At 41.4% G+C, this 12,321-nt stretch overlaps 2 protein-coding genes across 3 annotated transcripts; both read right to left on the reverse strand.

Moving 5' to 3' along the window:
- Positions 1–960: 960 nt before the first annotated feature.
- On the reverse strand, positions 961–3,858 carry cyp21a2 (cytochrome P450, family 21, subfamily A, polypeptide 2). The gene is made up of 12 exons (XM_085918943.1): positions 3,653–3,858; positions 3,282–3,404; positions 3,102–3,191; positions 2,864–3,018; positions 2,678–2,773; positions 2,502–2,612; positions 2,327–2,413; positions 2,036–2,107; positions 1,703–1,816; positions 1,445–1,611; positions 1,269–1,372; positions 961–1,208 (listed from the first exon to the last, which is right to left on the reverse strand). Exons 1-12 carry the CDS (start codon positions 3,780–3,782, stop codon positions 961–963), a joined length of 1,497 nt encoding a protein of 498 aa, XP_085775069.1. The 5' UTR covers positions 3,783–3,858.
- Positions 3,859–4,042: 184 nt separating this feature from the next.
- Positions 4,043–11,564, reverse strand: tnxba (tenascin XBa). 2 transcript variants are annotated; one of them, XR_015066956.1, is made up of 16 exons: positions 11,481–11,564; positions 8,962–10,386; positions 8,749–8,880; positions 6,635–8,659; positions 6,440–6,562; positions 6,214–6,357; positions 6,016–6,135; positions 5,780–5,935; positions 5,573–5,685; positions 5,360–5,492; positions 5,140–5,291; positions 4,974–5,070; positions 4,736–4,897; positions 4,497–4,660; positions 4,227–4,404; positions 4,043–4,148 (listed from the first exon to the last, which is right to left on the reverse strand). XR_015066956.1 is itself a non-coding variant. In XM_085918933.1 (15 exons), exons 2-15 carry the CDS (start codon positions 10,286–10,288, stop codon positions 4,306–4,308), a joined length of 4,947 nt encoding a protein of 1,648 aa, XP_085775059.1. In that variant the 5' UTR covers positions 10,289–10,386; positions 11,481–11,564; the 3' UTR covers positions 4,078–4,305. The 2 variants fall into 2 exon arrangements, 1 of the variants encoding a protein (XP_085775059.1); XM_085918933.1 differs by having other exon boundaries at positions 4,078–4,404.
- Positions 11,565–12,321: the final 757 nt, after the last annotated feature.

Below are 12,321 nucleotides of genomic sequence, written 5' to 3' on the forward strand. Positions count from 1 at the left end.
GTTGGCCAAGATCCTTTGAAAATGTAGTTTACACCGTCTTAGTCTATTTCATAAAACAAACCTTGAGTAATCGAGGCCGCCTTCTTGTGCCACTTGATGACGTATTCGTCATTGTGCACTGTTTGGAACCACAAAACTTTGTATGTCGGGATGCCTTAATGATCTCCATTACACTATCACTAACTTAATTGAGGGTAATTGCAAAATTATCTTTAAATGATTGGAATATATTTCACATTTCTGTGCTAATTCCACCAGATCAACTGGATCATTTTTAAATTGACATTAAATTGAGGACACTGATGGCCTTTAACCCTCATAATTTCAAAACAACACCGTACACGTTTCATTTTCATAAGCCTACATACTCCATTAAACTCTTTTCATCCGCCTCCCAAAATTAGTTTTATAAATGTACGGATTTAATTGAAAAAGGCAGCTTGTACTAAATAAGTGACTTTCTTCATGGGTAAGGTGGATACATATGCCTGTGGAAAACCACAATATTAAAGTTTAGCAGGAATTAGTAAGTCAGTTAGTAGTTTATTTTTTATACTATTTGTCATTATTACGATCATAATACATAATGTAAGTTTTTGCTACTGGAAGCAAAGCAACTCGTGGTCCTCAGATCACAGTTTTGTAATGTTGTAAATTCTCCACATAGTGGCAATGTTGTTCCCTTTTAAAGCTGCCCTGAAAAAAAAAAAATAACATATGAGTCAGTAAAATTTGTTTGATAATACATATGATATGTAATGCAGCACCATGAACCGAATTATGATTTTATTTTGTTCAACTACTGTTGCATATGCATTAGTTTCAATCAATCAATCAATCAATCAATCAATCAGTCAGTCAGTCAGTCAGTCAGTCAGTCAGTCAGTCAGTCAGTCAATCAATCAATAACAGTATTACAATTCAATTCAATAAATGTACACTATAAGATAGTTCAAGACTTTAATTATTGTTAACAGGTCGCGGACATGCAATAACTTTGTATCCCTTGACTTTGAGTACAACACTAGCAATGCCCCTCAGGTCGGGCAGACGAGCATCAGTGGGAAAGAAGTGAAAATCTCTCAGCAAATAGCTCGTAAAAAGAAAAAGCTCCATTTTAGCAACTGACTCCCCCAAGCAGAGACGAGCACCTCCTCCAAAGGGGACCAGGGCTCTTGGGGACGCCCCTCCTCCCTCCAGGAAACGTTCTGAAAGACGAAATAATGATAATATTACATATTGCTAGAAAAGAAAAAAAAGTTCCTTACCTGGTTTGAAGTGGTGCGGCTCGTTCCAGACTAAAGGATCATGGTGAGCTCCAAAAAGATTTGGAATAATCACTGTGTTCTTGGGGATGAAATAACCCGCAATACTACACAAGGATACATTATGAAATTCAATTCGGCAGAAACCTCAACACGATTAACTGCTTCTTTTTTCTAACCTGCTATCTCTTACGGCTCTGTGAGGTACGGCAAGAGGAGCGACGGGTCTGAGACGGAGCACTTCGTTGATGAGGGCGCTCAGAATGGGAAGTTTGTGCTTCTCATTATATGTGGGATAGCGACCCTCTGGTACGGTGCAAAGCTCTTCATACACCTGCGTCTGGACCTGATGGGAACAGCAGAGGAGCAAATGAGAACAGACTACAGAAACATCCATCCATTCGAACATAGATGAGGAATGAAGACATTGAAGTGACCTTCGGTCTGTGCAAGAGGAACGCTATGGTCCAGTTGAGCCAGGCCGCAGTGGTCTCTGTTCCGCCAATAAGAAGGTCCACAATGGCCATGTGGACATGAGTGTCCGTCAGCAGCTGTTGGACAACACAGCAATGATCTTACACTTATGTCCATATAGATTTAGACAGCGATAGCCTGCCCTTAGCCAAATCTGCATTTTCATAACAACTAAATGATTCTGATGAGGACACCAAAGGCATTTTGTTGTGATGTTAACCAAACACATACAACTATCATTGTTATCATAAGAATGCTTCATTTAGTGTAAATGTTGGGTAAATAATCCCAATTACCTCTCCATTCTTTGTTTGGAGTCCATCGAGTAAGCAGCCTGTGATGGTGCCTTCGGGTTTCTCGTCTTGTGACTGCACAAGAGACAAAACAGGAGATGACAAGACGAATTGTTTCATGAAGGATATTAACAGAAAGAAGCAGGACAAGAATTCTCCCAAATCAACGCTAAAATAGGAACTAAGAGAATTTTTGTTTTTATTTCCCATGACACATAAACCAACAGAACGACACGCCCCAGCCCCCGCGACGTTGTATCCTCTCAAAACGAAACACACAAAGTGAACACTGACCTTGTAGTCGTTGAGGTGTTTGCATATGATGTTGTCTCTCTTGGTCACCTCTTTCATGAGTCGGGAGAAAACAGGGTTGGGTAATTTCTTGAAGAGAACAAATGACATACAATCTATGAGATCTTTATTTGAGATGTTTATCACTGACTTCTGAATGATTATTTCTTCAACTGACTCTCAGCAAAGGGAAGGAGTCCAAGGCGGATATCCAACAGGAGCCCCATAGAGCGACAATCTCATTCAGACATTTGTGCAATTCCTGCAGCTCTGTGGATTTCTTGTCATACTGAAACAATTGATCAATTACTCCAAGATCAGTGCTTAAATTTTATTCAAATGACACAAACTCACTTCCTTTCCAAAAGTCAAAGTGGTGATCACATTACTGGCCGCCACTGTGAAATCCTCAGAGAGATCAACGGCACTGCCTTGGTAGGCCTTCAGAACCTGCAAAAGACCAATATTGTATTATTTAGACCACTGCCAATATCAAATAGCCCAAAAGCAGGATTTTTTTTTTTTGACTTGTGTTCTTACCTTGCAGAGATGCGTCGCCTGCTTTTCAATCACCTCATGCAAAGAACGACGGCAGCATTGCAGCAAAACGCCGTGGACCAGGCGACGATGAGCTCGCCACTCGTCGTCGTAGTCTCCCAGAGAAATGGAACGCCCTCCACCAGACACAATACATCCTGTGAAAATGATAGGTTCACAATCTCAAATCAAATGCTTCGATCTCCTGACTGTAAGGAAGACATAGCAACATTGCATTTACCTGTGAATGAAACGGGCCTGCCTGCAAAGTCTGACCATTTCTTCACCAAAGCTTCTCTTATGACCTCACTGCTGTTCAGAATCACCATGCCTGAAAAAAAAAAAAAAAGAATGACGTGTGTGTACCCTGCATGTTAATACAGTCCATTTGAAGAAACGTCAATCAAGTAATTGTGATTACAAGTGTTTCCACATTTAAGTTGGTAGATGTGTCCGTAACGCTGCGCGAGATGAGTTAGGTGAATTGGCAGATGGTCGTGAGTTAGCTCCATCATGTTGCCTATAAGAAATCTGCTTGGAGGGCCTGAGAAGGACAAAGAGCAAAAAAAACCCCACAAAAAACAAGAAAGCTGATGAAAAACTGGATAGTTTAACAATGAATTGAGTATATACGGTCACTGTCCAATGAAAAGCATGCTTCTCAATTATGTTTTCAGAAGAAACAAAAACATATTTAAACATGTTTTTCATTTAGAGATTTTTTTTCTGATAAGAATAATGTAACCATGACTATTTTTGTTGGACATCAAGTATTATTATGCAAAGAGTTACCTGGCGGAGTTTTTCCATTGGGACATCGAGAGTTATTTCTTGATACGGACTTAAAGAAGATTTGCAGGAACACTCTCACCAACATGAGTAGAGTTACTCCCACAATGAACACCAAAACGTCTGTTGGCATCTTGTGTTTGCCGGGATAATGCTCCTCTTCGCAAAACTTTTCATCGCACTTGACGTCCTATTTATACTGATCTAAAGTTGCTCTTATCATGATAGCATGTGTGTGTATTTTTACCGCTCTTATCAAGGGGGTCGAAATGGTTTTCTTTTTTACTAAAGCTGTATCCTGCGAAGGACATGATAACACGCCCTTGACAACATTACAGATTAACTGGCAATGTTTGTGTTTGGTCCAAAGGAGGAGACACATTTATTTTCCCGTAACGGGATGTTTTTAATGTAAAACCAAACCCACATTTATTTCAACTGAGTGAAACAGTGCATATTTACAGTAGTAGTGTGATGAGTCAAACGCCACCCTGTTGAACTGGATGGGCCAGACAAAAAAAATTGGAAATATCAACAGATCAACAAAGATAAGATTCCGGTAAAGTGAAACACTCACAAAACAAACTGTTGAAAAGTGATACACAACTATAAGACTCCTCCTTCATCTGGAGTTCGTCTTGGGAGCTTGAACAACCTTAGCCATGTGTCGCAGGAGAGAACCTGGACGGTCTAAACTTCATTTCAGTAAAGGGGATGGAGGAGTCTTTGCCTTTCCAGTCTATCCACACCACTCCCTGAATTGGAAAAATCAAAACATTGATTTTGTTTGGTCAGTGCGTAGAGACACGGGGGTGGGGGGGGGGGGGGGGGGTTAGGGTGTCTGTACCTGATTATTTGTGTTAATGCCATAAAGGCCATTGAGGTTGGTTTTGTAGCAGTTCTTATACCACCAGCCCCCCATATAGGCCCGGGAACAGTGGATGCCCAATGAGTCAGGGTCCTTGTCCCGGGTTGAGAACGGACGGTCATTGTGGTACTTCATAGAGTCACCTGGCCAAGAATAACTGTGTGTAAATTACAGTGAAGTTCTGCTGATAATTTACAATCTCAAGGAAAATATTTCACCTGCTGTTCCTGTGTATCCAGACACAGTGAGGGCAAAATAATTCTCCTCGGAATCAACGGAAAAGTTAGCATAGTGAGAATAAGCGGTTTCATTTCCGGATCGCAGGTCTACCCTCAAGCTCACAGGACCAATGCTAGTCAAGTTGTGCAGAATCTCATTTCCTGTTATGGTGGTCAGAAAAACAAAGTGAGATACAAAGTGTTCATTGGTGATTATTCAAGTAAACTTCAATTGTACCGAGCCAGAACTCTTCACTAAGGTTTCCAAAACCGGTTCTGTATTCACTCCAGGTCCTGTAGAAATCAGTTTTTCCACTCATTCTTCTTTGGAACACCTAGAAAAAAATGAGGCATCTAGATGACTTTAATGTTTTTGTTATTTGAATAACATCAGTTTGTTTCACCGTCCAACCGCCGCCATCAGTCTCCATGTCGCAGTAGACTCTTAGGACCTGGCCATCTTTCCCCTGGGGGTAGATGTCTACCTCCCCAGACTGAAGAGCTCCGTTTAGCAGCTCTTGAGAGCACTCAGTTGGGTAAGGGAAACGCAGCTTCCCTGTGAAATGGGTTGAAATAATGAATAATCTTACCGGAGTGGACAGACGAATTTGGGTTCTGGTCTACCTGTGATGAATTCCGTGGTAACAATTGACGTGTAATGTCCGTCTCTCTCGCCTTCTATCAGAACGTTATAGCGTGACATCGGTAACAGGCCTGTCAATTTATACTCCGTGATGGTGGGCTCCAGAATTAACTCCTATTATAAACATTGAGATCATTACAGTAATGTGTTGTGGATTCGTTGTTTGGGAATCATAATCACGGTCTATGACTCACCATTGCCTCCTCTCCAACCACTTGGTAGATCAGTCTGTAGCTGTGATAAACCACAGTAGAACTTCTCCAAACAATCAAAGCAGAGCGTGCACCCAATTCGCTGGCTTTGACCACTTAGAAGATATAAAGAAATGGACAAATATTACACTCTGACTACTTTTGAACCTGACTAAACAAGTTTAATCCAACCCTAAACTTGCCATCTACCATTTGCAGTAGTGAAAGTTGTTGTAATGGCTGCACTCTGAAGACTGTCCTTCTGGCTCAGGACTTTGATGGTGTACACAGTGCCTCTCTGCAGGCCTCTCAGCTGGTGCTCCACTGAGTTTCCAGACACCATCACGGTCACGGTGACATTAGGAGCTATGGGAAGGAGACGTACTTAGCTAGTTTTGTAGTCAGTGAAATTGTTTCATTAGGACAGTTTGAGTTTTTGAACTCACTCTTGGAGGATTCGTAGCTGATGATGAAACGGTCTACCTTGCCCAAGCTGGGAGTCCATTGCAGCACTGCTCTGGTGTCTGTCACATTAATAGCTCGAAGGTGGGTTGGTGGTGCGGGAACTGCAGATGAGAAACAACACATGCTTGCACCCACCTAACTTTCACGATTTGAGAGCAGCTGTGGAATTAGTTTTTTACCTGTTGTGATAATGGACACAAGAGCATCACTCTGGACTCTGCCTTGTGTTGTGGTGACAGTAATTATATAGGAAGATCCAGCAGACAACTTGGAAAGAACCACATGAGTCTGTCGGGAGTCCAGATTTACTGAATGGGTCTCACCTTGAAAGAAAAAGTATGAATAATCAACATTTATGCACTTCTAGCAGTTATGTATTTTAGTAGTCTGCATTTTTTTACAGACCTGTAACAATGTGGGTGTACGTGATGGTGTAGCCTGTTATTGTCGTCTTGGGTTTGGACCAGGAGACCATCAGTGATGTCTCTGTTATGTTGCTAAAAACCATATCTGTGGCTGGCTCAGGACCTAAAGAAGAAAGATGAGGAGTGTTGGATCCATTCACTGACTCTAGTAACAATACTTGCATTTTGTGTTTACCTGTAGTTGCAATAACTTTGTGAATCTTGGATTTTCTGTCCACTGCAGTACCATATACGTATAGGACATAGCGTGTGTTTGTGCGAAGGTTACTAAACTCCACAGACCGCACATTGCCAGGCACCGCCAGCATGATCCTCTTGGTTTCTGTTTTACTTCTTGATGCTACAACTTTATTTGAAGAGGAAGTGCTCTCCTTGTGTACCTGGACATCCATTTTGTTTTTTGCTGCCTGTACATTGTCTCCCTCAAAAGCTTCCTCTTCAAACTCTTGAAACTCCTCCTCATCGCCTTCTGCTTGTGGTTCTCTTCTGATCACTGTGAAGTTCTTGAACATTCCTTGTGGTGCTGACCATGAGATGATGAAGCTGTGGGAAGAGATGTTTACAACCTTCACAGAACCCAATCCTCCTGATCTTGTGGCACTTGTCATAGAGCCGCCATGGGTAGTTGTTTGGCTCTGGGAAACTCGAGCTTTGTTCTCTGAAGTAGCTACAACCGAGGCATCCACGATGTATTGACTCTTCACTGTGACGCTCCCTTTTCCTATCTTGCTTGCATCTGTGGTATCGATCAAAGTATGTACAGTTGAAGTATCTTTTCCTCTTCCAGTTTTGGCATCTACAGAGACCACTGTATTGGTACTCCTACCTTGCCCAGTTTTGATAGCATCTGTGTTTCTGTTGTCAGCAGAGTGCACTGTTGTTGTATGTCTGCTCTGTGCAGTCTTTGCGTCAGCGGAGTGCACAGTACTGCCTTGTCCAGTCTTGTCGCCAACAGAGTGCCTGGTCATGATATCTTTGCTTTGCCCGGTCTTGCCATCATCAGAACGCTCTGCTACAGTATCTCTCTCATTTTCAGTCTTGCTAGCATCTGTCTTTCTGTCATCTACATAATGCACAGTATGTCTGCCTTGTTCAGTCTTACGAACGACAGTTGTAGTTGGTCTGCCTTGTTCAGTCTTGCCATCGATAGAGTGCAAGGTTTTAGTAATTTTCAATTTGCCAGTCTTACTAGCATCTATGTTTCTGTTGTCAACCACCTGGGTAGTAGTAACATGTCTGCCTTGATCAGTCTTGGCAACAACAGGATGCAATTTGATGGTATCCCTCCCTCTTCCAGTCTTGCTAGCATCGGTGGTTCTGCTGTCGGCAGAGTGCTCGGTTGTAATATGTCTGCCTTGTCCAGTTTTGCCATCAACAGAATGCGACGTTTTCTTACTCGCATCGGATTTTCTGTCGTCAGCAGTGAACACAGATGTAGATGTATGTCCGGTTTTACCATCCGTTACCGAATATCTCCCTTGTCTGATTTTGGTAGGATCTATGTTCATGTCTTCAACAGTAGACGCTTTTGTAGTACCTGTTTGTTTTTCTGTGTTTTCATCAACAGAGTGTCCAGCAGAATGCACTTTTACATTTTTAATCTGCTTTGACCCTGATGATTGAGTTGAATTCTTTCCAGTGACTGTGAACTGCTCCTTGGCCAAGGTTTTGTTTGTTGCCACAATCCTGGTAAGAATTTTTCCTAATTTCGCTGTTCCGTTTAAATTTGTGACACCACTCTGGGTTATGTTGGAGTGAGGTTCATCTTTGAGTTGATCTGATTTTGAATATGATTTAACCACGGTTCCTTCTTTGATAATTTTAAACTCTGTCTTTTTTGTACCTGATATCATAGTTTTGCTTTTTTGGGGCTCCTCTTGCTTTCTGCCATCATGCTTCAGCAAAATCTGGCCAACAGTAGGGACAGTGGGCTTTGTGGAACCTTTTATCGTAATTCTCTTCTCAGAAGCATCCACATTTATTTGTGCATTTGCAAGACCTAATTTTGCAGTAGTGGCTAACTTTGATTTCATGTCAGTCTCCTTGGCATTAGTCCCCTTCTTTTGGTCCTTCTTTTCCAGTTGCACCTGTGCTACCATTTTTGTTCTGTCCTCTATATTTTCCTTCATAGTGGTTCTTTCTTTATTCTCTTTCTGGGCCTCTGTGTCCAATTTTACCTTGATCGTCCCTTTGGCTTCTCCTGGTGTTACAGAACAGAGGAATCATTGTTAGATGTTGAATTTAAGATCAATACAGTTTTGTCACTCAGTCCATGAGACAATCACTTACTTTTATTGCAGTCAGCTCCTCGTGCACAGGTACTGCAGTCTGGGCCCATGAATCCTTCCTTGCAGATGCATTTTCCTTTCTGACATTCTCCATTGTCACTACAATCATTTGGACAATTTGCAGAACACGGACCTGATTGGGAAACAAAAATAGTTTTGTCAAATGAAAAAGCAGAGCCAATCAATCATATAGGGTAAAAACTAATAACCATACATTTGTTCTTTATCGAAGACATCTCTCTTTCCAACCTGGCCAAGCGTCCTTTCAACTCAGCCATCTCAGCCTCACAGCCGCCAGTACAGCCGCTGGGAATCAAACTAATCTTATGTGTCATGACCAATGGAGTGCCAGGTTTTAGGCTCATTTCATGCTCTTTGGTGTTGCCTGATTCACAGTCTTTAGCAATAACCACCTTGATTGGCTGTGAAGGGGCAGTCTTTACTTTGGTATCGCTGGGAGCCTTGTTTACAATTGCCTGGTCTGCAGAGGCTAGGGTCCTATCCTTGATAGTACCACTAGCTATATTATGGTCTGTGGGCGCAGGTTTGGAATTCTTCACATCACTGGTAGGAGATGATTTAACCACAACTGTAGGATCAGCAGTGGCCGTGATCCGAGGTTTTACACTTGCTGGGGCACTGGTTGCAGCGGCCTTTGCAGCTGTGACAGTCTGAACCTTCTTCAAATCTTTGACACTCACAGTCTGATTATCATGGCCCATGGTCTTCTCTTTGACAGCTGCAGAACCGCTGGTTGTAGAGACCTTTGCTGAAGTTGAGAGAGGAGTTTGGACTGTGGGGGCAGGCCTTTCTTTCGTGTTCTTCATTTCCCCAGTGGAGGGAGATTTCACAACAACAGTCTGATTGACAGAGGCTGAGAACTTGTTTCTGGTGGTTTTAGTCCCGCTAGCTGACTTTGTGGCTGTTGACTGAGCATTTTGAACTATGGTAGGGCTTGGCTTGACTTTGGCAATCTTCCCATTGCTTTCTGAATGAGATTTTTCAAAAGAAGTCTGATTGACATTAAGATGGAGTTTGTCTTGAGTGGTTTTCGTGCCGTTGATTGATGCTGACCTTGTGGATGCAGACTGATCATTGAGGGTTTCAGTGCGTCCAGGATTGTCCTTTGTAACCTTCACTTCATTGCCTCTAGTGGATTTAGCTAAACTTGTCTGATTAACTGACACTGTGAGCTTGTCTTTCTTGGTTACAGTTCCACTCGCTGTAGATGTCTTCACTGATGGGGTCACAGTGGTCGAGTTTACGGTTGGTCTGGGTTTACCTCTGGTGTTTACTGTAGCGTTTATCACTGGAGGTTTTTGGTTGGGGAGAGGAGTCGGTAAAACTGTTTGATTGATGTTTGGATTTAGGGTGGGACGGCCGGTCAGTTTGGCGGGACTGCTGTTTTTTTGTTTTGGAACGGTGAAAGCAACATTAGTTTTAGTCAAGGCATTTCCTGCAGAGTTTCTCTTCTGATTGGTGCTGGTTTGAAGTGAAGCAAATGGTGTGAGAAGGAGGAGAAGTCCAAGTGTAAACAACATTTTCAGGCAGTAACCAGAGATTGACTTTGGAATATCTGTCTGTATGTTATTCTTAAGATTATGAACTCCTTCTTATAAGGGGTTGAGCCAGCTTTGACCTACAAATGAGAAGAAAGTCATTCATTGTGTCTTCAACTACTTCAACTATTTCAAGTATTTTTGTTAGCTTATGTATTTCTTTCTTTGCCTTCATCTTCAATTTCTCCTTAAATCCTAATGATTTTGCCTACTCATTGCCTACTTACTGAAAAAAATAATACTCAGTATTTACGTAGATGGCAGTAATGAATAGTAAAATACAGTTTTCATTGTTTTTGTCTTTAAACCTAATCCTATGTTATTTCATTTACTTAAAAGAGACATTCAAACATACAATATTGGTATAAACATTATTGAAGTACATCAGGATTTTCTTTGATTCACATTTGATCAGAACCTAGTACGCCATTCCCAAATAAGGTTAACCGAAATATGAGCTGACATAATGTGACAGTGTTCCGCCTCACACCTATAATAGTTCATTCATCTGCTTGCCTGGGCCATATTAGATGGTTTTGAACAGGAAGGGAGAAGTCTGATGGTGAACCTGAGTGGAGAACTAACAGTGGGGGACTGTATAGAACTGTGGGACATTGTTTGTCTTTCATGCCACAGAAGCTTATATAAGCCTCTGCAGCCACAACCAATAAAATCCACATAAAGAAATATGTCATACCGAATCAATAGAATGACTATAAAGTAAACAAATTGTAACACCTGATGACCTACATTTTTTTTTTTTGCTCACCAATTAAATGTGCGTGTACTTCATAGTAAGTGACTGCATTGAAGCGCACCAATTTTACTTCTATAACAGGAAGACGCAAGTTATTGTATTACAAGTTAATTTCTGTTACTTTTTACACTGAAAAATGTGTGCAGCAAAAACAATTACTGAACACCCCAATTTCAATTACAAGACTTGTGTGAGCATAATATGCCAACCCAGAACATTTGAAATTGCAAATATTGATACATCTTCTCGACTCTCAAAATCCTGCTTGCATTAGTTGTGTACATAATTTCTCATGTACAATATCCACACACTACACACATAAGTTTGATGAGATATTTTGACAGTTAAAAGATGTAAATTCCAGTAAATTTCATTCCCCACCCCAACTGAGCATTATGGGGGTGAAAAGGCACCTACCTGTTTGATGAATTTTATATCTTATCTCTGTTTTCCTCCCTCCATTTGATTGGAAAATTGTATGCTGACTTGTAGGGTGGGAGCAAAGCAGAAGAAAAGTGGCAAGGGATAAAGTTCGCTTCTACTTAAGGGACCCCCACATCCTCTCCCCTCCAACTCCACCCCCCAGTGGTCACACTTACTCAACCACCTCTGAAAATATTTAAACTCGACAAAAAAAAAAAAAAATGGGTAGATTTCCATTGACTTAAGATCTTTGATTTATCTCTGGAGTTTTATTGTTTACCAATATTCCGACTGAGATCACCCTTTAAAATTTTGTACACCATCATTTATGTTCAATTCAATATTGCCATTTAAAACTTATCTTAAAAACGTTATGCAATACTACGTGGTCACTCATCTATGAACAAACAAACATATACAGATATATATAAATGTATATACACAGATTGAATGAATGTCCGGTGTGAGAATCATGATTCAGCTAAAATACATAAGATAACACTGCAGGTATTCAGTCGCCGCTCTGTGGGACAGGAACCTCTCGCTATATGAATCGGTCGTCTGTTGGCATTAATGAGATGTAACTACGCCACCGTTATGTAAGAGACCAAACATCCAGCACATTTTAAGGAATGCTGTGTGGTTCTGCATCTTGGACCAAAATGGCCACCCACCATCCCTCCTTTTGTAAACCACATGAAGACAAGTTAGTCCAGGCTTTGCAAGCAAGCGGGCATGAGTGACATTTTGCAGAGGTGCAACAACACTTCCAGCCAATGCAGCACGCAGACTTATTAATGATTAATAATTAAGACTATTTTGATCACAGAGCACA

This window comes from Syngnathus leptorhynchus, chromosome 8 (assembly GCF_054491065.1).
Source record: "Syngnathus leptorhynchus isolate UIUO chromosome 8, UIUO_Slep, whole genome shotgun sequence".
Lineage (NCBI taxonomy): Eukaryota > Metazoa > Chordata > Actinopteri > Syngnathiformes > Syngnathidae > Syngnathus > Syngnathus leptorhynchus.

What these genes read in the sequence shown, in the direction of transcription:
- tnxba (XM_085918933.1), bottom strand. Translation starts at nt 10,288, where the DNA reads ATGTTGTTTACACTTGGACTTCTCCTCCTTCTCACACCATTTGCTTCA. An exon ending in AACTTTCACTACTGCAAATG is followed by an intron (nt 5,686 to 5,779) that starts GTAGATGGCAAG and finishes ATATCTTCTAAG; the next exon opens with TGGTCAAAGCCAGCGAATTG. An exon ending in GCATTAACACAAATAATCAG is followed by an intron (nt 4,405 to 4,496) that starts GTACAGACACCC and finishes TTTCCAATTCAG; the next exon opens with GGAGTGGTGTGGATAGACTG.
- cyp21a2 (XM_085918943.1), bottom strand. Translation starts at nt 3,782, where the DNA reads ATGCCAACAGACGTTTTGGTGTTCATTGTGGGAGTAACTCTACTCATG. An exon ending in CTTTGACTTTTGGAAAGGAA is followed by an intron (nt 2,613 to 2,677) that starts GTGAGTTTGTGT and finishes CAATTGTTTCAG; the next exon opens with TATGACAAGAAATCCACAGA. An exon ending in GCCGCACCACTTCAAACCAG is followed by an intron (nt 1,209 to 1,268) that starts GTAAGGAACTTT and finishes TTCGTCTTTCAG; the next exon opens with AACGTTTCCTGGAGGGAGGA.